The sequence below is a fragment of the Suricata suricatta genome, chromosome 2, assembly GCF_006229205.1.
Source record: "Suricata suricatta isolate VVHF042 chromosome 2, meerkat_22Aug2017_6uvM2_HiC, whole genome shotgun sequence".
NCBI lineage: Eukaryota > Metazoa > Chordata > Mammalia > Carnivora > Herpestidae > Suricata > Suricata suricatta.
In genome coordinates, this window is record NC_043701.1 from 152,705,084 (window position 1) to 152,727,928 (window position 22,845).

Sequence of the window (22,845 nt, forward strand, 5' to 3'; positions counted from 1 at the left end):
ATTACCTGGCATACCAAGAGAGGCCAATGCAACAGGCTGAAGCCAGCACACAGGGACAGCACCAAGCCCACAGGAGTGGGTATATAGATACAACAGGGAGGCTGCCTAAGTGGTAGGACCCAGAGATGTTTTCTGGGCTCTGCTCCTAGGCTAGATGGGTCAGAGGATTCAGCAGGTGGCTAGGCAAGAAAACTAAAACCTAACTGCAAACTAGAAAAAATATCATTTCTTCATATCTTTTCTCTGTTGGAAACAGTATCCAACTCTCACCAAGCCTCAAGGAATCTATTAAAAATTCAGTGTTTTCATTTAATGTGAGAACATTAACTCCACTTGCCAAAGTGAGTATTAGAGATGAGTGGGTTAAACAATGCAAATCATAAAGAAGAGGTCTCAGCATGTCCTCTCAGACCTCCTGTCTCACCACATGAAATCCTGGTACAGATGGTCCACAAGGTCCTAAGAGGCACACTGGCTATCTTGTTCTTGGAGAGAGCCCCATCTGTGTACATTATGCACAGGCATATGAAAAAGGCCTGGGGGGGAGGGGGGAAAAGAGGTGGTGGTGATGGTGGAGGGCACTTAAGGGGAAGAGCACTGGGTGTTATATGGAAAACAATTTGACAATAAAATATTATGGGAAAAAAAAAGGCCTGGGGATGGGGCAAGCTCGCTGAGCTGGGGCTTTCTCCAGCTCCTTGGCCACCAGAAGGTCACCAGGCCGACTACATTTTTCTGGCACATCTCTGCATACCCTCTGAAATCTTCCACATAAAATCCTGCACTGATCTCAACTTGGGCATCAGAGGAGAGGGAGTATCTCCCCATAGCAGCTGAGTAGCTACCACAAAAGCACTCAAATCTTCAATTAGGCCTCTCTCGCAGCCATAAATGGTCAACATTAGCATTAGACAGAGTAAAAACAATGAGGAGTCACAAGTAAAAGCCTGCCAAATATTATTACCGAGAAAAATATCAACAACTTCTTTTCCTTTCCCAAACAGTGGCCCATAATACTTAACCAACTTCTTCAGGATAACTCTTTCATAGCAAGTAAACTTTTATAATAAATCATCTCTATATTCTCACCAGCAAGCTGTCACTGTCAGTAATGACAATATTCTCTTAGCATTACAAAGTGGTGTGACTCAAGTTGGACAATTTTCTTCAAACCTACTTCCTACCTCAGGCCTTCCAACCAAAACAAAATTCACCAGAGACATTCAAAATCACTCACGAACAGTACCTTCACCTACTAAAAACACCTTCTGACACTTCAAGGTCAACCAAATCCAGATGACAATAGAAGTCAGAGTATTAAAAACAAATCAGGAAGGAAGAATTCTTCAAACATATTTCTCTTTTGGTCTTCAGAAATTTAAGGTCAAAGCAAACAAAACAGAAAAAGATTCCTTCTAAAATAACAAGGTCAATGTGGGATGCAAATAAAGTCTATTTGCTAAAAGGCAAATTCCACATGGTACTATGAAAAGAGTTCTGGACTAGGAGTCAGAAGGTCTGGATTTAGATCAAAGGCCTAACATTTACTAGCTGTGTGTAATAAAAGCTAGCATTTATTGAGCATCTATTAGGCACCAGGCATTACTCTAAGTGCAGTCTTTCATCATCACACATACCCTGTGATGTAGGCACTACTTTTAGTTGTTTTATAGTTAAAGAGATTGCACATAGTGACTAAGCAATTTGTTCTAGCAAGTGGTAGAACCATGAACTTGAAAATCAACTTAAACTTTCTGAGTCTTGGCTCTTTTCTCTATAAAATGGAAAAAAATAAGTCTTTGTCCTCAGTATCGGACACAGACGTAGGTTATGAAATAACACACATAAAGGTGCTTTGTAAACCAGGTATTATGCAAGTGTTAATTTTTCTTTTTCTGCATTTTCAGTTATTTGTGTAATATGTAAAACTGAGTTTTCTATATTATATAAAACTAGAGTTATAAAAATTAGAGTTCAAATTAATGATATGCACTTTCCACTGTGCATTTGCAAGGGTTTGGGGAATAAAGGGCAGTAATCTAGATACTAAAGGAAAACTGTAAAGTTGTTTGAATAATAGGCTGAATATTACTGAAAACAAATAAAAAAGTGACTTGAATATTTTGCTTTCATGTATCACTAGCCATTTCTACCAGGAGACAGAATTATCAGATGTGATATTATTTGCTGATTCTAATAATACATTCTTTTAATAAAAGCCTATTATATCTACAAATCAAGCTCCTCAAACTGTCATTGTTGGAAGGTTCTTCTATTAGTTTGGAAGGTGTATATATAAAAAAACTTAGCCAAAAAATTATAAGCTTCTTCTGTTCTCCCTTGCCCTCTGAGCCAGTAAGAGATAACAGGACATAAAAGTCAAGTTTCAGAAATGGCAGTCTTATTTCCCACATACCTGAGGAATGTGGCCAGGCTTCAGAGATGTTGTGAGCTATGGGAGATCCTCAACTCAGAGCTAGTCTGCGGGTGGAATTATGGGCTCCAATGGAAGCAATAAGAACTCTTAGCACTATCACCATCATGACTCTGGGTTGGGCAGAATGGATGGCAGCAAATTGCTTGCTTTTCCTTTCCCACTGGTGCCAAATGGTTTTGGGGAAGAAGATTAAAATAAAACAGTGAGTGATTTTTGGACAAGCCTCGACTGACCATACTTCTTTAGGGTAAAGAGGAACAGGCAGGTATGGGGTTGGCTGAGGGGTGGGGGGCAGATATGGGGGGTACTTAATTGGGATAATTCCATTTTATTTGGCCAGGTTTTTACAGGGTAAATTTAATTAAAAGATTTTCTTTCTCTTAATACCTGAGAACACATTAAGTATAACAACCTCCAAAATATTCTTGGCTACCTGTCAAAAACAATGCTTCCTGAGCTCTTAAATACATAATTTTTCATGTTATAACTTTTTATACTTGATCCCCAGTACAAATAACAATCACCACCAACTTCACCACCACAAACACTGGTTACTAAGTGCTTACAGCACGCCAGACACTTTGCTAATAATAAACACTTTACATCTGTTAGCTCTTTTCATTCTCACAGTAATTCTATGAGGTAAATACAGGGGTTATCATTTTATAGAGAAGGAAACTGAAGCTCCAAGAGGTTAAGGAACACTTCAGAGATGAAAACCTAGAGATTAAATTTGGGATTAAAACCTACATCAGCTTTTGGAGTCCTCACTCTTAATCCATTATATTTTTTATCCATTTTTTCATTATCTATCTTTATCCATTATACAGTCTCACCTAAAAATGATGAGGTAAAAATGTCAATATCATTAGCAAACAGGGACTGGCCTATTTATTATATATTGTTACTTTTGTTACAGTGATTACAGTGTTTAAAGTAACAGAAAGTGGTCACCTGTGCTTCAGTCCTAAAATTTAAGGTCTCTACAGATACATTTACTCTGCAGATATATTTATAGCCCACAAAACTACATTAAGAAGAACTGAAATGATGAACTTCAAAATCATCAGAAGTTTAAATTTAGTTTTATTTAGGTCAATCAAATTCTCATATTTAGTAAAGATACTTATTGGCTTTCAATGTATTTTTAGGTTGTATATTTAGAATGAAGGTACTTGAGGAGTTAAAGAGCAGATCTCACTGAATTAAGTACGATTTTAATAAAATGAATATCATCAACCCAGTAATCAAGCAAGAATCTCCAATGGATTCTAAAACCATTGGGTGAATTTGGGAATGGTTACAAGATATTCAACATATTCTTAAAGTATCACTTTATAGATTATTCAGTATTTGCAAAGGAAGAGAAAGTTACTTTTAAAATGGAGGAATCTGGCAGATAACACCATAACCAGATGATCAAACTTAACATCATCAACAACAGGGCAAACTGATTTAACATGTACTCATGTACTATGTCCTTCTCAGTGCAGCACATCATCTACATACTCTTCCTGACAATGTTTTACTTGAATCTCATTATGAGGAAACAATCAGATTAATTCCAAATTAAGTGATATTCTATAAAACATCTGACATGGACCCATCAAATGATATAAAAGATAAAAAGCTTAGGGAACTGTCTAAATTAAAGGACAGTAGGAAAATATGACACCTACATGTAAGACTATATTTGGATATTAAGACTAAATGTTTGAATCTTGGATTAAAAATATAGCTCTACAGGACATTACTAGAATAATCTGAATACTTCTGGTTCACAGAAGACATGCAGAAGCACGTAGGAATGAGAGGTCTTGATGTCTATAAGCAAATGATAACCACACACACACATACACAGAAAAAAAGAGAAAGCAAATGTGGCAAAATGCTGACAACTGGTGAAGCTAGAGGAAGCCTATCTAGGTGTTTGTTGCATTATTTTTACAGCTCTTTTGTAGGCTTGAAATTTTTAAAAATAAAAATTTGTGGGGAAAAAATTAAAAATCACAAGGTCTTTCGTGAAAAGACAGTAATATATTCTCCCATTCTCTAAAGAGCTGTTTGGTGTTTTTAAAGAGCAAACAGTTCGTAAAATCAACTAATGCCCTTAGTGATTTATATGTTTCAAGTATCAATTACAATGGAAAAACAATTTCAGATTCTAGGGCTGTGCCCCAAACCACTGCTATGTTCATAAAACAGTAGCTGACCAAGGGACAGCCAGTTTCTGATTAAATGAGATCAGCCCCAGAAGGAAGGATCTATGGTCTGAACACACACATGCACACACACACGTGCACACACACATAGAGATATCTCTCTTTGCACAGAGTCCAGGCTCCCTGATTTCCTATAACCTTCCTATACAGGCCTGAAGGGCATCTCTCCAGCCACAGCTGCCTGAGTTCAGACACTTTATGCCACAGAAGTCTATTCTAAACATTCTCACTAACCTTGGCAATCAGGTCAGAAGACTTACCTGGTTTGCCTTAGGCATCTTTGTCTTTGGATTCAATTCAACAGAATCAAAAATATTTATGAGGTATCTAGGCAAGGAAGCTACAAAGACAAAGAAGCCAAGGAAGAGCCCTGTCCTAGAAAATTCTAACCAATAAATAAATGACTAAGGAATACCATGAAGAGTGTTATGTTGGGGGTGTGTCTGTCCTACAGAACACCAGTGAGAGGCAAATGGAGCAGAGGTTTCCAAACATCAGGGAAAGCTACAGAACAAAGGCCACATGTGAGCTGGAGGATAATTTAGTCTTCCTGGAAGAGCATTCCAAGTTCAGGACAAGTGTAGGCCAAGGCACAGAAGGTCACAGGGTTGGCTCATTTGGAAAACAGAGACTAGATAGAGCTCATTAATTAGAGTATAGGATTGAGGAAGTAGGCGGGAAGAGCTGAAGCACCTCACCATTCCGGCCTGCTGCTTAGAGAACACCATAGGTTTCTGAACTGGATTCCCTATTCATTTTCCCTCTTGGATGAAAACATTTAATTTCCAAAATTTACTGAACACTTACTATGTGCTCTAGGCACTGCAGAGGAATACATATGTGGAATACATATGTTAAGCAAGACTTTGTTCTCAAAGAATTTATAAGCTAGTACAAAAAGCCATGAAGAATAAATATACAGAGAACTCTAAGAATAATGCATTAAGGATTCGAAAAAAGTATTTTTTTAAGTATTTGTAAAAGTTGGACTTCATAAAGGGAAGACAGATCTTTCAGTGAAGACTTGGATAGAGAAATCAGGGAAGCCCTTCTGTAGGTGGTAGCAGATCTTAATGCTATGACATAGGTGAAAAAATGGAGACATTCCAAGGGAAGGAATTAGCCTAAGATGTAGAGGGGCGCCTGGGTGGCTCCGTCTGTTGGGTGTCTGATTTCAACTTAGGTCATGATCTCACAGTAGCTGGGTTCAAGCCCCGACTTGGGGCCAGGCTCTGTGCTGACCTGCTTCAGATTCTGTGTCTCCCTCTCTTTCTGCCCCTCCCCTGCTAGTACTCTGTCTCTCTCTCTCTCACAAATAAATAAAAAACTTTAAAAAAAATGCAGCGATGGCTCTGCAGATACTGCCCAAGTCCTTGGATTCCTGAACATTTCCCGTGGATTCAGAACTAAACATAATTTCTTTGACTATATTTACTACACAGGGCTGAAGCTCAAACATTTTGGTTCTAGCCTGTTTTGTGTTTTCTATTGCACTAGTAAATGTTTCTTTGTAGACTTCTGGCTTGGCAGGCAGGGGTAGGGGAAGGTGGGAAAGGACAAGGTTTGATGGGTAGAAACACCTGAGAGTTGAAAATTGGCAATCTACTTCCTATGTTCTTCGTAAAGTCCTGCAGTCCAGGGCAGTGACCTGGGGCATTTGGGCTTAAAACCGGCTCTGTTTACATAACCTCGCATTTCCTACATAAAGAGGTCCTTGTGAAGTCTGCCAGTCTGTCAATTCTAGTCACAGTCAGTTCTAACAAGCACCTGACCATGAAAACGGAGATCAGACTCAGGATGTGGGAAGAAACTGGTCAAACTAGTTGGGCGGTTTTATTATTACTGAGCATTACATTTTTATCGGGGGAAGGTACCTAATATTATTTGACACCTATTAAGCCTAAGTACTGCGTTGGTGTGTATGTACACTTCACATAACCCATTTAGCAACCCTCTGAGTATTATTCAGATGAGTAAATTGAGGCTCAGAGATTAAATAACTTGCTCAGGGTCACATAGCCAGTAACTGCTGCCCAAGTCTGAGTCTACAAACACCCAGCTCTTGCCCCATGCTTGTTACTCCCTCTTATTCAGCATCAGATAACTTTTAACCTGGACACTTCCCTTCAGATGAAGCTTTGGCCCAACCCTGCTTGGAGAATGCCTGAGCTTTGACAATCTAATTTCCCCTGCTCCCGTATTTTAATAATCCTCTGGTGAGTTCCTGATGTTGCCGTCAATAGGTTTTCTCTGTACCACCATGCCTCCTTCTCAAGACAGAAGCCTTGACTAAAGCTATCCATTCTATTTCGGAAGACAACCAGTCTTTTTTCTTGGTTTTCAAAATTTTTTTTACCAGACCCTCTCAGTTTCCTATTCCAAACCTTTTCTTCTTTTTTTTAAATTAATTTTTTTAACATTTATTCATTTTCTTGAGAGATGGAGACAGAATGCAAGTGGGGGAGGGGTAGAGAGAAAGGGAGACACAGAATCCGAAGCAGGTTCCAGTTGAGCTGTCAGCACAGCTCTCGAGCCTAATACGGGGCTTGAACCCACGAACTGTGAGGTCATAACCTGAGCTGAAGTTGAACGCTTAGCCAACTTAGCCACCCAAGCGCCCCTCCAAACCTTTTCAACTAACATATCCTCTCTTGGTCTCTTGTTCATCCAATTCCTGTCAGCAAGTCCTGTCTAAATCCACACCCTTTGCTAAAACATTCACTCAGCCTCAGGCTGTCAAAGTTGCGCCTTCCATTTCAGTTTTTGAGAGCTACTCTCTTCCAAACAAAGTTCTCATCAGGGGTGGTTTTGGCTTCTCTGAATTAAATAAGCATCTCCCCCTGCCCCCCCCCCCCCGCCCCTACATAGCACCTTTGCCTGGACTTAGCACAACAGATACTGTTTGTGACAGAGAACAAGATGGCTCTGTTATTTATATGGCTGCTCTGGCTTTGTCTCCTTGCCTGTGCATTCTTCTACCTACTCCTTTTTTTTTTTTTAAGGTTTATTATTTTTGAAAGAGAGGGAGCCTGAGCACATGAGCGGGAGAGGGGCAGAGAGAGAGGGAGATACAGAATCTGAAGACAGGTTCCAGGCTCTAAGCTATCAGCACAGAGCCTGATGCAGAGCTCGAACTCACAAGTGATTAAGATCATGACCTGAGCCCAAGTGTATGCTTAACCGACTAAGCTACCCAGGTGCCCCTGCCTACTCCTTTCTATATAGTCCCTCAAACTATAAGTGCTTTGAAATCAGACTCTTACTATTCACCTTCAATACAATGCAAAAGAGATAGCTGTTTAATAAAACAACTTAAACTGAGGGTGGGCTAAGATTTTAAAAGCAATAGGATACTGCCCCTGTCTAAATAAGACAAAACAAAACAAAAAGCCCACTCTTGTTGCAGTTTCCATGATTTTATAAGAAAATCCTTCCTGAGAATGAAATTCAATCGATTAAATATAAAAATACAGAATTCACTAAAGAGTATGAGTATTATAAGCTGGGATCTGCTTTAAAAAAAAAAAAAGCAAAGTATTACTCAAAAGCTTACAAACTGCAAAAGGTTAAGTACAGGCTAAAACCCTTTAGTTTCCCAACTTGGATCAGTTTATGTAACTCAGAAGGTGGAAAAACTTGGAATCTGGGCCTAAAACAACACTGACTTATTTCCATTCAAGTTATACTACAAGAGAAAAAAAATGTGAAGTTTGAAAACTTTCCTTTCCAAAGTCAGATTTAGATAAACTGAAGGAAATGAAATAGATGCCATGAATGCTATGCAGCTACACAATGATTTTTGTCCAATTAAAGTCTTCTTTCCTGTTCTTCAAACAGTATCTCTTTAGCTGGCTGCAGAAAAGCTAATCTGAAACCCATGTGGCCTGGCTTGTGCCAGGTTCACAAACCACGCCGGTACTGTATACCCTTCCACAACTGCATGACCTTGGTCTCTAGGGCCGGCAGTCAAGGAGCCTGGCCAGTGCAGAAGAAAGACATGATCATCACCAGAAAAAACAGCCACTCAGAAGTACACACTTTATTCAAGGTGGGTGGGAATCAGCAGATTGAAAAGGCACATGTCGTTCCTGCACAAACTGCATGCCTGTTACTGGTCCCATTCACCTGGCCGTGTCCCTGAATCCTGGACTGCTAGAACTAAAACTGGCTGCCCAACTGGGCTGAGACTCCTGCACTGCACTGCCAGCATCACCAACTTCTGAACAGTTTCAGAGCCACGTGGCTAATCTTCTGTCCAACATCTGCAGCTGGCTGCTGTCCTTACCTTTGTCCCAGAAGTCTCTGGAAACAGTGTACTGCATCTCACTGGCCAGGAGATGCTAGCTCTTCTCTCTGGTCCCAGCCCCACCACAAGAGGTGAGACTACTGGTGTTATCAACAGCAGCTGCTTAGGGGTGTAGAACTAGGGGTAGAAGGCGCAGAATGGCCAGACACATTGTAGCTCTAGTGACTACAACTTTGGACATGGGCTATTCTTCCAGGGAGAGCCTTTTATCATCATAAAAGCATGTCATGCCCAATTTATCTTCCTAGCAGTCACATTCACAGCTCCACATTCACAGAAGCAGAACTAAGCTATTTCTTTACTAAGCAGTTAAGGACTGTATGGCCAGTGCCTTTAGGATGCCCTATGTCACAGCTAGGTGTTAAAAAATGAACTGGGTCAATCAGATTACCTCCTTCTGGAATTCAACTAGAAATATGAAACCAGTTTTCCCACTAGAAGTACAATCAGAGATGAGCACATACACAGAGAAGAGCTGAGACATGATAATGGTGGAATAGGAACAGTGAAGAATTAATAACTCCCATTGTTTGACTACCTCCGTTAATACCTGTTTCTAACACAGCTCCTATTTTGAGGCTTTCCTCCTCACCACATCCCTAATTTGACATAGTACAAGAGAATATCTACCCCTGTAGTCAAAGAACTCAATTACAAAGCAGTGCACCCATGTCCAGTGATGGTGTGGCATCACTCAAGAGACAGATTCCATGGTTAAGCTACATGGGATATAATCCCATGCTCATATCTACAGCCTTAGCCTAAACCAGCTCTGAGCAATACCCCTGTTATATGAGTGTGACCAACAGAACAGAAGAATTCAGGAAAAAGCCAAGGATAATTTTCATTTTTAAATAGCTGTGAAACTATCTCATGGGTCATACAACTTACATTGCTAATTTTTAGATGAAATTCAGTCTTTTAGTTAACAGCATAATTTATCAATTATGTTTAAGTCTTAGAATTTATAAAGTCCAAGTTTAAACCAATATTCCTTTCCCACACACGATACTAGTCAAACAAATAAAAACAATTTCCTTTATAATTCACCAGATAAAATAGCATAAACTGTTGGTCTGCTACATATAAGTCTGTCTGATAACAGTTGTGCGCTTTTAGGAAAAGACACCTCACCTCTTCAAATCTCAGTTTAAAATGAAGATTGTATTAAAATGAGATGATTTTTTTAAGGAGCTTCCTAGCTCTAAAAGGTAGATGGATTTCTGCTCTAGTACTCGAGGAGCAAACCCATCATTAGCAAAGATAAAATTCATTCACTTAACAAATATCTAAGGGTCAGCTACTGAGGCAGATATGCAAGGTACTGGGCATAGAGCAGTGAACAAAACATAAAAACACACTACTCTTAATAAAAATTACATTTTGATCTTAAAAACAGGCAGAAAAACATGTAAGTTATCCAGGTCATGATAAGCACTTTGAAGAAAAACAAAATGAGAGTAAAAAAGAAATAAAATGAAGGCAAGAGGGACAGAGAGCAAGAAGATGAAAAGAAGATAGAGGGATTGCTATTTCAGATAAGGAAATCAGGAAAGATACTTCTCCTAAGGTCATTTGAGTAGAGGTCTAAGGCAAGAGGTGAATAGCTCATTCAGAAATCTGGGAAAAGACGGTTTCAGACAAAAGAAAGTACTAAAGCTCGAGGGGCCTGAGTGGGTCTCAAGGAACAGCAAAGAGGTCAGTGTAGCCAGAGTTGGTAACGGAGAGAATGACAGACGATAATTTCAAAGAACACCCAAGAGTCAACAGATGAGACCTGAGAGGAAAGGTTTAAATGCTTCCAGTAGAAGACTCATACTAATGTGGTTTCTGGCTTCTGCAGGAGTCCATTCTATTCCAAACACACAGGCAAAAGGTAAGTCCACAACTGTAATGTATCATCTATCTGACTTGGAACTAAGCAAAAATGGTGCTGCAGATGTACAAATTTGCATAAACTACATAGGGAAAATTGCTTTGGGAAGCCATGTGGTATCAAATCTGGAGTCATTAAGATTTTCATTTCTTTTAACTCTGGTTAGGCTTCTGCAAATTTATCCTACAGAAAATACTATAAAAGAAAAATCTATATGCAAGGATATAGTAACAGGAGCATTATTTATAATAGCCTAAGTGACCAACAAGCAAGTAGATTGTAAAACATATAAGGAAGACTCTTGAAAAATATGAAAATTGTAGTAACATGGCAGGAAGAAGGAGGATAGAAAACTGTACCTTTGCTATAATTACACCCCCTGAAAGAAAAGGCTATGTATGAATAAAGACTAGAAGGAAACAAAAAATGATGACTGGTTCTGCTGGGGAAGCAGGATTATTCTTATTTATAAAATAACACTTGTTCAATACAAACTAGATTGCTTTGCTCTGGTTTTACTTCATTAAAATGTAAAGACCTAGAATTAAGATAACAATAGAAATTCATATGATCATGTGCTTGACAAGAGGCCCACACTCATTTCTATTCCATGGAGGTCTTCTCAGTAACCCTGCAATATCTGATGATGTTGATGTTCTTTCTTGAAGCTTCTTTCCTTCACCTCGAGGCATGGCCACAGACATACTCCCAGTCCTTCACTCACTCAGGTCTCTCCTGACATGTTCTCTTCTTCCTTCTGGTTCCTAACAACATTGACTTATCTGTTTTTCATCTTCTCCCTCCTCTCCATAAAGACGACTCTCAAGAGATGAGTGCCTCCATTCCCAGTCTCTTTTCCCAAACTATGTAATCGCAACTCACTGCCCACTAGTAGTTTCCTCTTAGATCAGATGGGAGGACATACCAAACTCTATGTGTCTTTAGTCAAATCATCACCACACCAAGTGAGTTTTCTCTCAATTGGCTCCCCTACATTCAAGAGAACCATAACGTTCCCATTCAGTGGAAGAAATTGTAACACGTCCCTCCCATCAAGTCCACCACCATCCTGATCTACTCATCACTCAGACACCGGTCTCTTACTGCCTCCAATCTAGTAATACTTCAATGCTAATATCTTAGTTCTTTGTGGTCCTTTTTGCTTCTTATAAGCTAGTTTACAGAAAATTCCTAAATAGTTTTTCTGACCCTGGCTAAAACACCAAAACCAAATAAAAATACCCCAACCTCTCCTTTGCTTTAAAAAGGAAAAAAAGTCTTCAGTGGTATCTGGGTAATATGAAAGTATTCTATGTGCATTTTCTTATTTAATCCTCATAACAAAACAGAATTAGATACTATTATCATTGCCATTTGCAGGGTTTTTTGTTTGTTTGTTTGTTTTTTGTTTTTAAGTAGAGAATTAGGAAAATAACCAGCCCAGGGACAGGTACATGGCAAGTACTGGAACAGGAATCCAAAGCAGGCAGCCTGCTCCAGAGCCCGTAATCTTCATCAGTGGTTACTCAGCCTAAGTCCTAGGCTTGGCAGTCAGGCTGTCACATAATCCTGCCTTAGTTAATACTGCCTACCTTTGGGCTGTTGTTGTTCCCAAATGAAAACAGTAGAGTGCAATCTTGAAGAACCTTGGGCTCTGAGGCTGCCTATTTAGGCTGAAATCCCAGTCTTACCACTTAACCCATGACCATGGACAAACTGCCCTCTTCAAAATCTGTTTCTTCTTCTATATAAAATGGGAACACTAAGGTGTCTACCTGGTGCAGTTGGGAAGATTAAATATGATTTTAAAAACTGTAACCCAAAGCCGGGCTATAGCAAGCCATTAGTAAAGGTTAGCCATCCTAATTATCATAATTCCAGCCTCCTGCAATTTTTGCCTGTTCTTTTCCTGCCTAGTTTTGAAGATCAAGCTCTTATACAGCCCACAGCAATCTCCTCTTCTGTGTGTAGAGAATATTTTTGCTCACCTGTCATAAACCATATGTATTTTTAATAAAAATAAAATCCTATTTTAATAAAAATAACAGTATCATTCATAATATCTACTGTATGCAGGTACTGCTTTAGTTACTCCACATGGACTTATGTACTCATTTTAATCCTCATCATGACCTTCTGAAGTAAGTACTATCATTATTCCTCTGCTATCAAGTGACAAAACTGAGGCACAGAATGGTTAAACAGCATGCCTATGGTCCTACAACTAATATGCAGAGGAGTCCAACAAATCTAGTTCTCGAAACCATGCTCTTTACCGTGACTTAATATTTCATATCTGTTGTTTCCATGTCTCTTCCAGGAAACGTCAATCTTCTCTAGATCCCCCAATATTTGGAAGGCCAAATATAGACTCTTCCACAGACTGACAAGCAACAAATATTTGATGGAGTGATAGTCCTAAAGCTGCATAATCACTTGAATCAGGACCTAAGCCCTCTGTTTGCATTCATTCTGTTCTCTTGCCATTCCTTTTCAATAACTATCTTTAAATTACCTGCACCCAAGCTATTATAAACATAAATGACGTGTGTCACTATTCTGTATGAATGTGGGATTTGGTTCATGCTCTAAGATATGGAAGAACCTCTCTTTCCAGACTTCACTATTTCAACTTTGCTACTGGAGAATTAAAAAGTATGCAAAGATGACCTCAGAAAACTTTTCCTCAATAATTTGACTAGAGTTGGTTTTCTTTTCATCATTATGAACTAAATGCAGAAAACACACAGCAAGATTTTGCTTCCATTTTATCAATATCTATTTGAAAGTACTTTAAACTGCTATTTCTTCTTCACCCAATTCCATTCTTCCTCCACCCCAAAGACAAACACACACAAATGCCTTCGTGTCTGCTCTTTCTAAGGGATGAAATCGATTTAGGGAAGAAAAATAAATCCTTCTGTTTAGAGACTCTTTCTTTTGCATCATTTTCTCTTTTCTAACACTCCAACCATACTTCATTTATTCAAAAGCCCTTTCGGGACGCCTGGGTGGCTCAGTCGGTTAAGCCTCCGACTTCGGCTCAGGTCAGATCTCACATTCGTGGGTTCGAGCCTCGCGTCAGGCTCTGTGCTGACAGCTAGCTCAGAGCCTGGAGCCTGTTTCAGATTCTGTGTCTCCCTCTCTCTCTGACCCTCCCCCTCTCATGCTCTGTCTTTTCTGTATCAAAAATAAATAAAGCATTAAAAAAAATTAAAAAAATAAAATAAAATAAAGCCCTTTCATACTCAGTCTTTCCCATATGGTACTCTTCCACTTGGAAACTGCTTCCCTAACTTTCTGACTAACTCCTCAATTTTCAGGTCTGTTCAACTGCCATCTTCTCAGAGAAGCTTTCTCCACACCCCTCCTCTAAATTGATGCCCACTTTTTAGAGTCATTACACTATTTTTCCTTTACAGAACTATTACAGTTTATAATTGTGTTTATTTTTGTGATTAGTTGACTAATTTCTTATTTTCCCCACAGGTCTAGAAGTTATAAGGTCTGAGACCAAATATGAAAACACACATTCTGACTCCCATGCCTTCCTCCACCTTTCATATTCTCAGTGGTGTTCTGGAGAACAATGAGGAATTATCTGCTGTGGCCTACACACAAACTGATCCACAGGACTCTGTGTACCCTCAAACGCCTGATCAAATAACTTAGCGGTTGTGTGCCGGAGAGAGCCCTAGACTCCATTACCTCCCACTGAGCTGGTCAGACAACACTTAAGGGAACAACTGATGTGCCTGACCACTGTTTCTCAACATGGATTTTAAGCTCTCCACAGTCCACTGAAATGGTCATGGTTTTACAAACCCTACTCCATAACTGTACAGGTAAACCTGCCAGAGGAATAAATGTGTATTAAATTCCGCATATACTTTCTGAGAGAAAGGCTGAAGGGTTCAACAGATGGTTTATGTTTTCCTTTCTACTTATACATAAACCAAAATGTATAGCCAAACAAACTGTACCTAATGGCCAACCTAAGGTGACCTAAAGAAAAGTATACTCAGCATGAAGGGCATCACCAAAAAGGCATGGACCTGAATTAAAACCTAAGGAATTTAAGGAAAAGTAGAAACAGCACAAGGGGGCATTATTAAGAAGGCACAGAACAGTTGCAGTGAGGGGTGCATGGGGGGCTCAGTCAGTTAAGCATCTGACTCTTGATTTTGGCTCAGGTGATGATCTCACAGTCCATGGGATCAAGCCCTGCATCAGGCTCTGCTTTTACAGTGCGGAGCCTAGCTGAGATTCTCTCTGTCCTTCTCTCTCTGTCCCTCCTCCACTAGTATTCTCTTTCAAAATAAACATTAAAAGAAAAAAAAGAATAGTAAGGGTGAACTCCTTAGATATTCTCAACATTCAAAGCGATGGGCATGGATCTCAAAGTTACTTCAATCTTGGAATAACATCAATTTTCTTTAGGTTCTCTCAAAACAGTTCAACCTTCAGATTTTAGCTGAAAGCAAAATACAACAGGAGCCAACAGTATAGTAATTATTTCTCTTCCTAACCGCTAATCATAGGATAGGCAATGTGCTATGCAAGCCTGTAGATCAGAATTGGGAGGCCTCCAGATGTCACCGGCCCATCTCAACACTTAACCTCAGGTATAGAATAAAGGCACCAGATCTAATGTTCCATAGTTCTTTATTATTATGCTATTATATAGGAATGGTATCAAAAACCATGGAGTTAACAGAACTACTAAACTTTGTACTGCTTAGACCAACCCAAATGTTCTCTCTTCAATTCTCAGTAACAAATTTAGGTAGGATATTGTAAACATGACATATATACAAAAAAGGCAGATGAGAAGAATGGTGATTCAGACATTAGACATAAGGTATTACTAAGAGAAGTGAAAATATTTATCTTTCAAAAGAGAAGACATAAAGAGAAACTGATAGTCCTTTAAGTACCAAGAGACAAATGACACAATAATGACTTATTCTATTTTACTTTATGGGACAAAATTAACCAGTAGGTAAATATTGCAGGGAAGCATTTGACTCAACTGAAAAGCAAAATTCAAGAACTATACAGACTTCTCTAAAATATACAGACTGCCTCCTTCATCATTGGATACCTCAGAAGTAAAATGAGTAGCTCTGTAGACTATTATAGAAGAGTCAACATTAACTTTCTTCAAAGGGATTTGAGAGCCACATATAGTCTCTGCTACATATTCTTCTTGCATGTGTGTTTTTACAACCCTTAAAAACATAAAAAATATCGTTAGCATAAAGGCCATATAAAAACAGGTAGTTTACTGATCCTTGTTTTAGGGAAGTGATTTACAATAGAAATATGAGTCGCAGATATAATTTAAAATTTTCCAGGGGCACCCACAAATGTATGGCCAACTAATCTTTGACAAAGCAGGAAAGAATATCCAATGGAATCAAGACAGTCTCTTCAGCAAATGGTGCTGGGAAAATTGGACAGCGACATGCAGAAAAATGAACCTGGACCTCTTTCTTACATGATACACAAAAATAAATTCAAAATGGATGAAAGACTTAAATGTGACAGGAAGCCATCAAAATCCTAGAGGAAAAAGTAGCAAAACCTCTTTGACTTTGGCTGCCTCAACTTCTTACTCAACACGTCTCCAGAGGCAAGGGAAACAAAAGCGAAAATGAGCTATTGGGACTAGATCAAGAGAAAAAGCTTCTGCACAGTGAAGGAAACAATTAGCAAAACTAAAAGGCAACCAACCTTTTGGGAGAAGGTATTTGCAACTGACATATCAGATAAATAGTTAGTATCCAAAATCTATAAAGAACTTATCAAACTCAACACCCAAAAAACAAATAATCCAGTGAAGAAATGGGCAAAAGACATGAATAGACACTTCTCCAAAGAAGACATTCAGATGGCCAACTGACACATTAAAAAAATGCTCAACATCACTCATCATCAAGGAAATACAAATCAAAATCACAATGAGGTACCACCTCACACCCATCAGAATGGCTACAATTAACAACTCAGGCAACAACAGATGTTGGCGAGGATGTGGAGAAAGAGGATCTCTTTTGCACTGCGGGTGGGAATGCTAACTGGTGGAGCCACACTGGAAAACAGTATGGAGGCTCCTCAAAAAATTAAAAACAGAACTACCCTATGACCCAGCAATTGCACTACTACATATTTATCCAAAGGATACAGGTGCGCTGTTTCAAAGGGACACATGTACCCCCAATGTTTATACCAGTGCTGTAGACAATAGCTAAAGTATAGAAAGAACCCAAATGTCCATCAACAAATTAATGGATAAAGAAGATGTGGTGTATTTGTATGCATGTACATACATACATACATACATACATACATACATAAACAATAGAGTATTACTCAGTTATTAAGAAGAATAAAATCTTGCCATTTGCAACTATGTGGATGGAACTAGAGGGTATTATGCTAAGTGAAATTAGAGAAAGACAAGTATCATACGACTTCACTCATATGAGGATTTTAAGACACAAAACAGAAGAACATAAGGAAGGGGAGCAAAAATAATATTAAAACAGGGAGGGGGAAAACATTAGAGACATTTAAATATAAAGAACAAACAGAGGGTAGTAGAGGGGCTGTGAGTGGGGGATGGGCTAAATGGATAAAGAGCTTAAGGAAAACAGTTGTTGGGATGAGCACTGGGTGTTATACATAGGCAATGAAAGACTGGAATCTACTCCTGAAATCATCACAGCATTATATGCTAACTTGGATGTAAATTAACAAATTAATTAATTAAAAACAAAATTTTTTTCCTAGAGACTCCTGGGTGGCTCAATCAGTTAATCGTCGAACTCTCGATTACGGCTCAGATCATGATCTCATGGTTCATGGGTTCAAACCCCAAGCTTGGGATTCTCTCCCTTTGCCCCTCCCTCACTTTCTCTCTCTCTCTCACTCTCCTCTCTCTCTCTCTCTCTCTCTCATACACATACACACACACACACACCCTTTCTCTCTCTCTCAAAATAAACTTTAAAATATAAATAACAATTAAAATTTTCTAATATCTATATTTAAAAGGTAAAAAGAAACAGGTGAAGTTTATTTTAATATCTTTCATTTAATCTAATACATCAAAAAATTATCATTCTAAAATGAAAACAAAATTATTAATGAGATCTTTTACTTTTTTCTAAAACTAAATCTTCAAAACGCCGGGTATATCTTAAACTTATAGCATAGCTCAATGCAAATTAGTCATATTTCAAGTGCTCATTAGCTACATGTGGCTAGTGACTATCACACTGGATGGAGTGGTTCCAGAGAAACTTAATGCATTCCACTGGAAAGGAAAAGAAATAACTTCCAAGAGGTAATGGGTGGCTCAGCTGGCTAAGTGTCAGCTCTTGATTTCAGCTCAGGTCATAATCTCACTGTTCGGGAGTTCAAACCGTGTGTTGGGCTCTGAGCTGACAGCAGGGAGCCTGCTTGGAATTCTCTCTCCCCCTCTCTCTCTGCCTCTTACCAGCTCACACTTTCTCTCTCTCTCAATATAAAAAAATATATTAAAAAAAGAAGAGATAATGTTTCAATCAACACTTATTTCTAATGCTTCAAATCAATGAGAAAAAAATGTATTAGTCAATAAATGACTATTGAGACAATTGGCATACTACCAGGAAAAATACAACTGGATCCCTTCCTGTGTCTTACTCCAATATAAAGTCCAGACAGAAATGAGAAGTCAATCAAAGTAAAATATATTCAAAAGAATGCCCAAAACCGTGTGGGGATGTTATTTTAACCATCAGAGTAGCAAAAATGGGAAAAGAGTCATTTCCTCAGACTCAGTAAAACTTAGCTTTATAAATCAGATAATACTGGTGGAAACATAAACATATATGACTTTGTTTTTAATGTTTATTTTTGAGAGAGACAGACAGAGTATGAGCAGAGGAGGGGCAGAGAGAGAGGGAGAAACAGAATCCAAAGCAGGCTCTAGGCTCTGAGCTGTCAGCATGGCTCGAACCCATGAACAGCAAGTTCACGACCTGAGCCAAAGTTGGACACTTAACCAATTGAGCCACCCAAGCCCCATATATGACTTTTTTAACGGCAGCTTTGCAATCTGCATAAAAAACATGTACCTCACATCTGGAAATTCACCCCAAGAGGTAATGATAAAGGCCAAAAAGATGAAGGGAGAAGGATATCACATTGAAGTGTGATCCATGAGATGAAACTGTTGGAAGCAACGTAGGTGTCCATTAATAGGATGGATTAAATCAAATACGGCAAGATAAAGTAGGTCTCTTACAGAAAGATGCTGACATTGCTGGGGGGGGAAAGCAGGTTATTAAACAGTATGTACAGTGTGAGCCCATTTATGTAAGTGCAAAATTTCATATAAATGTTTGTGTTCATAAAGAGACAAGGATGTTTAATAAAATGTATATAGTGATTTTGTCTGAAAGATGTAGATTTGGATAATTTTCTTTGGACATGACTATACAGGTCTATATTTTTATTTATATTTAACAGAGAGAGAAAGAGCAGGGAAAGGGCAGAGAGAGAGAGGGAGACAGAGGATCCAAAGTGGGCTCCGTATTAAGAGTGGAGAGCCCCATGTGGGGCTTGAACTTAGGAACTGTGAGATCAGGACCTGAGCTGAAGTCAGATGCTTAATCGACTGAGCCAGCCAGGCACCCCTATCTTCATTTTTTATGATGATCATATCACCTGACACCTTTTATACTAGAGGTATTTTTATAACCTTCTCAGCACGATGATTTATTTTTCAACTAGCATGGTTAGAAATATCTTTTATACCTGTAACTTTAGATAGTGTGCTACATGCATCACAGTGTAGTGAACACATCCTTTCACTAAGATAACACTGTCTTGATGCTAACATGCAACTAGTACTCTTAGGAATATTTTTTTATGCATGTGACTTTACAGAGCATGTTACCTGCGGCATGGTGTTGTGAACTCATCCATTCACTGAAATAACACTACTCTGATTCAAGGAATTATTTGCACTCTTAGAAACATGTTTTAAACATGTGCCTTTACACAGCATTATACATGTACCACAAAGTGGTGAATACATTCCTTCAATGGAATAATCAGCCGGTGATTTTCATCTTTTCTGCTTAATATAGAACTTATTATTTTAACTTTAAAAATTCTAGAAGAGAATTAAAATGGAAATGTTAAAAGTAAACAGCCCTATATTTAGTGAGTAACTTATTTTCACAAGTTGTTGAGAGAATGAGGAAAAATACAGGTGGCAAAGAAACCTAATAAACCAGACATAAGAGGAAGCTACCCCCCTTTCCCAGATTAAGCTATAATTTCATTCCTGTACAAAACACAGGAAAGGTAAGTATTTTGACCCATCTTCTTGTGAGAGTAATGTTACACAATAGTAAAAATCAAAAAAACAATTCTGTGGAGACGAAACATATCCTTGAAATATATCAACAGAATATAACATATGAAGAAAACTTCCTTTTTAACCCCAAACACTCCTCTATATAATTCTAGAAATTTACCCAGAGTTCAATCACTAGAAAAGTTCCTTGAATTCTGCAGAAATTACAGACTATGAACAAAGTAATATATTTTCAGGTCTTTGTAAGTTATCAAAAAAACCTACCAAAAAAAAAAAAAGGGAAGCGTTCATAAGAGTTCTTTTCTAGTTTGCTCTCGATCCCTCAACAAACTAAGTCACTTAAAATACAGACATGAATAGGTGCACCTGGGTGGCTCAGTCAGTTAAGCATCCAACTTCAGCTTAGGTCATGATCTCACATGAGTTTGAGCCCAGTATCAGGCTCTGTGGTGACAGCTCAGAGCCTGGAGCCTGATTCCGATTCTGTGTTTCCCTCTCTCTTTGCCCCTCCCCTGTTCATGCTCTCTCAAAATTAATAAACATTAAAAAATATTTTTTAATACAGACATGAATAAAGGTAATTTCATACAATGCCATTTTTCAGCCACTAGGTTTTCAAAGTTTGGGGTTTATAAGACCTATAAAACCACAGGACACTGGGATACAAATAAAATTTGACTCTAAATAATCTTTTCCTCTCCAATCACTGACATTCCTCAAAATCCTAGATTTTTTCTCTCAAATAATGAAAACTTGGGACAAGCCTCACTCATACAAGAATCACCAATCTCACTGTCAACATAATAAACAGATGCCCTGAAACAATCAGTGTGCTCCCTGGGGGAACAGTCTCCAAGTGGAAACACTAAGACACAGAAAGATGATCAACATTAAAATATTTTCTTAATTGGGGAAAAAAGCCAACTGCTATTTCAAGCATTAAAAAGCTGTCATAATTTTACTGAACTGTCATGCTAGCTCTCTAACAGGCAGGCAGTGGAGACATTTTAAGTGCATTACCTTTAGGAGGAAAATACGACTTGCTTTCAGCTTTGTGAGGCCAGTCTACGACGAGAGGTCCAAACCTGCGAAAGCTGGCAGTGATCTCATCTATAAGACAAAGAGGGAATCTTAGCAAAAGAGAAAAAAAAATATTGCACACAGAATAGCATAAAGCAAGTCTTTTTATTTAAAAAATGCTTTGAAAGCTATTTCTAAAGCATTTTTACAGAAGTCAAATCTACTAAGTGAAATACAATTGTTTGCTGGGTACATTTGGTTATTCACTTTCAACCACACAAAATGTGTTTCTAACTATAATTCATTACTCTTTACTGCCAATAAATTTGACATAAAGAGTTTGGAGGAAAAAATCTGACATTAGTTAAGGTGACCTCTCAGTCACGTTAAAAAAAAAAAAAAGCCTCTAAAAATAGGAATGTTCTCTATTTTTAGAAAAAATACAGAAGTATACAAAAGATTTAAAATGTGTTTCACTTATGTACAACAATCTCTAAAATACCTAAGATTATTAATGTTAGGTTATGATTATTAATAATCTAAGATTATTTTAGAAATAGATATTATTCTTGGGACAGCTGGGTGGCTCAGTCAGTTGTGCGTCTGATTTCAGCTCAGGTCATGGTCTCACAGTTCATGAGTTAGTGCCCCACTAACACTGCTAACAGAGCACAGCCCTCTTCAGATCCTCTGTACCCATCTCTCTCTGTCCCTCTCCCACTGATTGTCTCTCTCTCAAAATAAGTAAACTTAAAAAACAAAAGATAAAATTGTTTTGGGGCAAAAAGTAGGTAATTCTATTTGATGATAAAAAGTTAAAACCAATGATCTATTTCTCTTATACTTACCTACAACACATCCTATAAAGAAAATGTTTCAAAAGTTATAATTCAATAAGTTTACCTTTTCCTTCTGACTTCTCACTCAAAGCAGAAGGTTATAACTTAGCCCACACTCAGATTTAAGTTGCCACTCTCTTAGCTATGATCTAAACTTTGTCTTTAAAAAAATCCAATTGGTAGATGAAATTAACACCAGTATGAAAATAGTTTGGTGGAAAATGAGTCTCCAGCTCTGTACAACCTTAAAGAAATAAGTCTAAAATAATTTTTACTTTTTAAAAATATTTTTAAAGGTTATATGAGAGAGTGAGAAACAGTATGTTCACATGCACACAAGTGATAGAGGGGCAGAGAAAGAGAGGGAATCCAAAGCAGTCTCTATGATGTTTGCATAGAGCTCCACATGGGGCTGGATCCCACAAACCACAAGATCATACCTGAGCCAAAATTGAAAGTCAGATGCACAACCAACTGAGCCACACAGGTGGCCCTAAAATAAAATTACTCTTAAAGACTACTCCTTTATCACCATGAAAAAAAACCATGATAAATTAGAGAAATGTCATAGCTAGAACAAAGCTGACAAAGCAAATGTTTTAACAATATTTTTAATATAACACAATTTATATTTTTAACATATGCAATTATTTTCCATCATTTACAATACAGTAGTTACAGTGACACTCCAAACAGAAAAGCAAAGTAAAAAAGCAAAACCCCCACTTCTATTTCATGTAATTAGACTTATACAGAAATTAGAAGGTTA

The 22,845-nt window shown here is 38.2% G+C and overlaps 1 protein-coding gene across 4 annotated transcripts in view; it reads right to left on the minus strand.

Moving 5' to 3' along the window:
- Nucleotides 1–22,845, minus strand: part of CPEB3 (cytoplasmic polyadenylation element binding protein 3) — a 184,443-nt gene that overhangs the window by 51,233 nt on the left and 110,365 nt on the right. For all 4 annotated transcript variants that reach the window (XM_029932231.1, XM_029932229.1, XM_029932228.1 and 1 more), the window contains one exon: nucleotides 21,238–21,327. In XM_029932231.1, coding sequence (XP_029788091.1) covers nucleotides 21,238–21,327 — 90 coding nt within the window. The remainder of the gene's footprint in view (nucleotides 1–21,237; nucleotides 21,328–22,845) is intronic.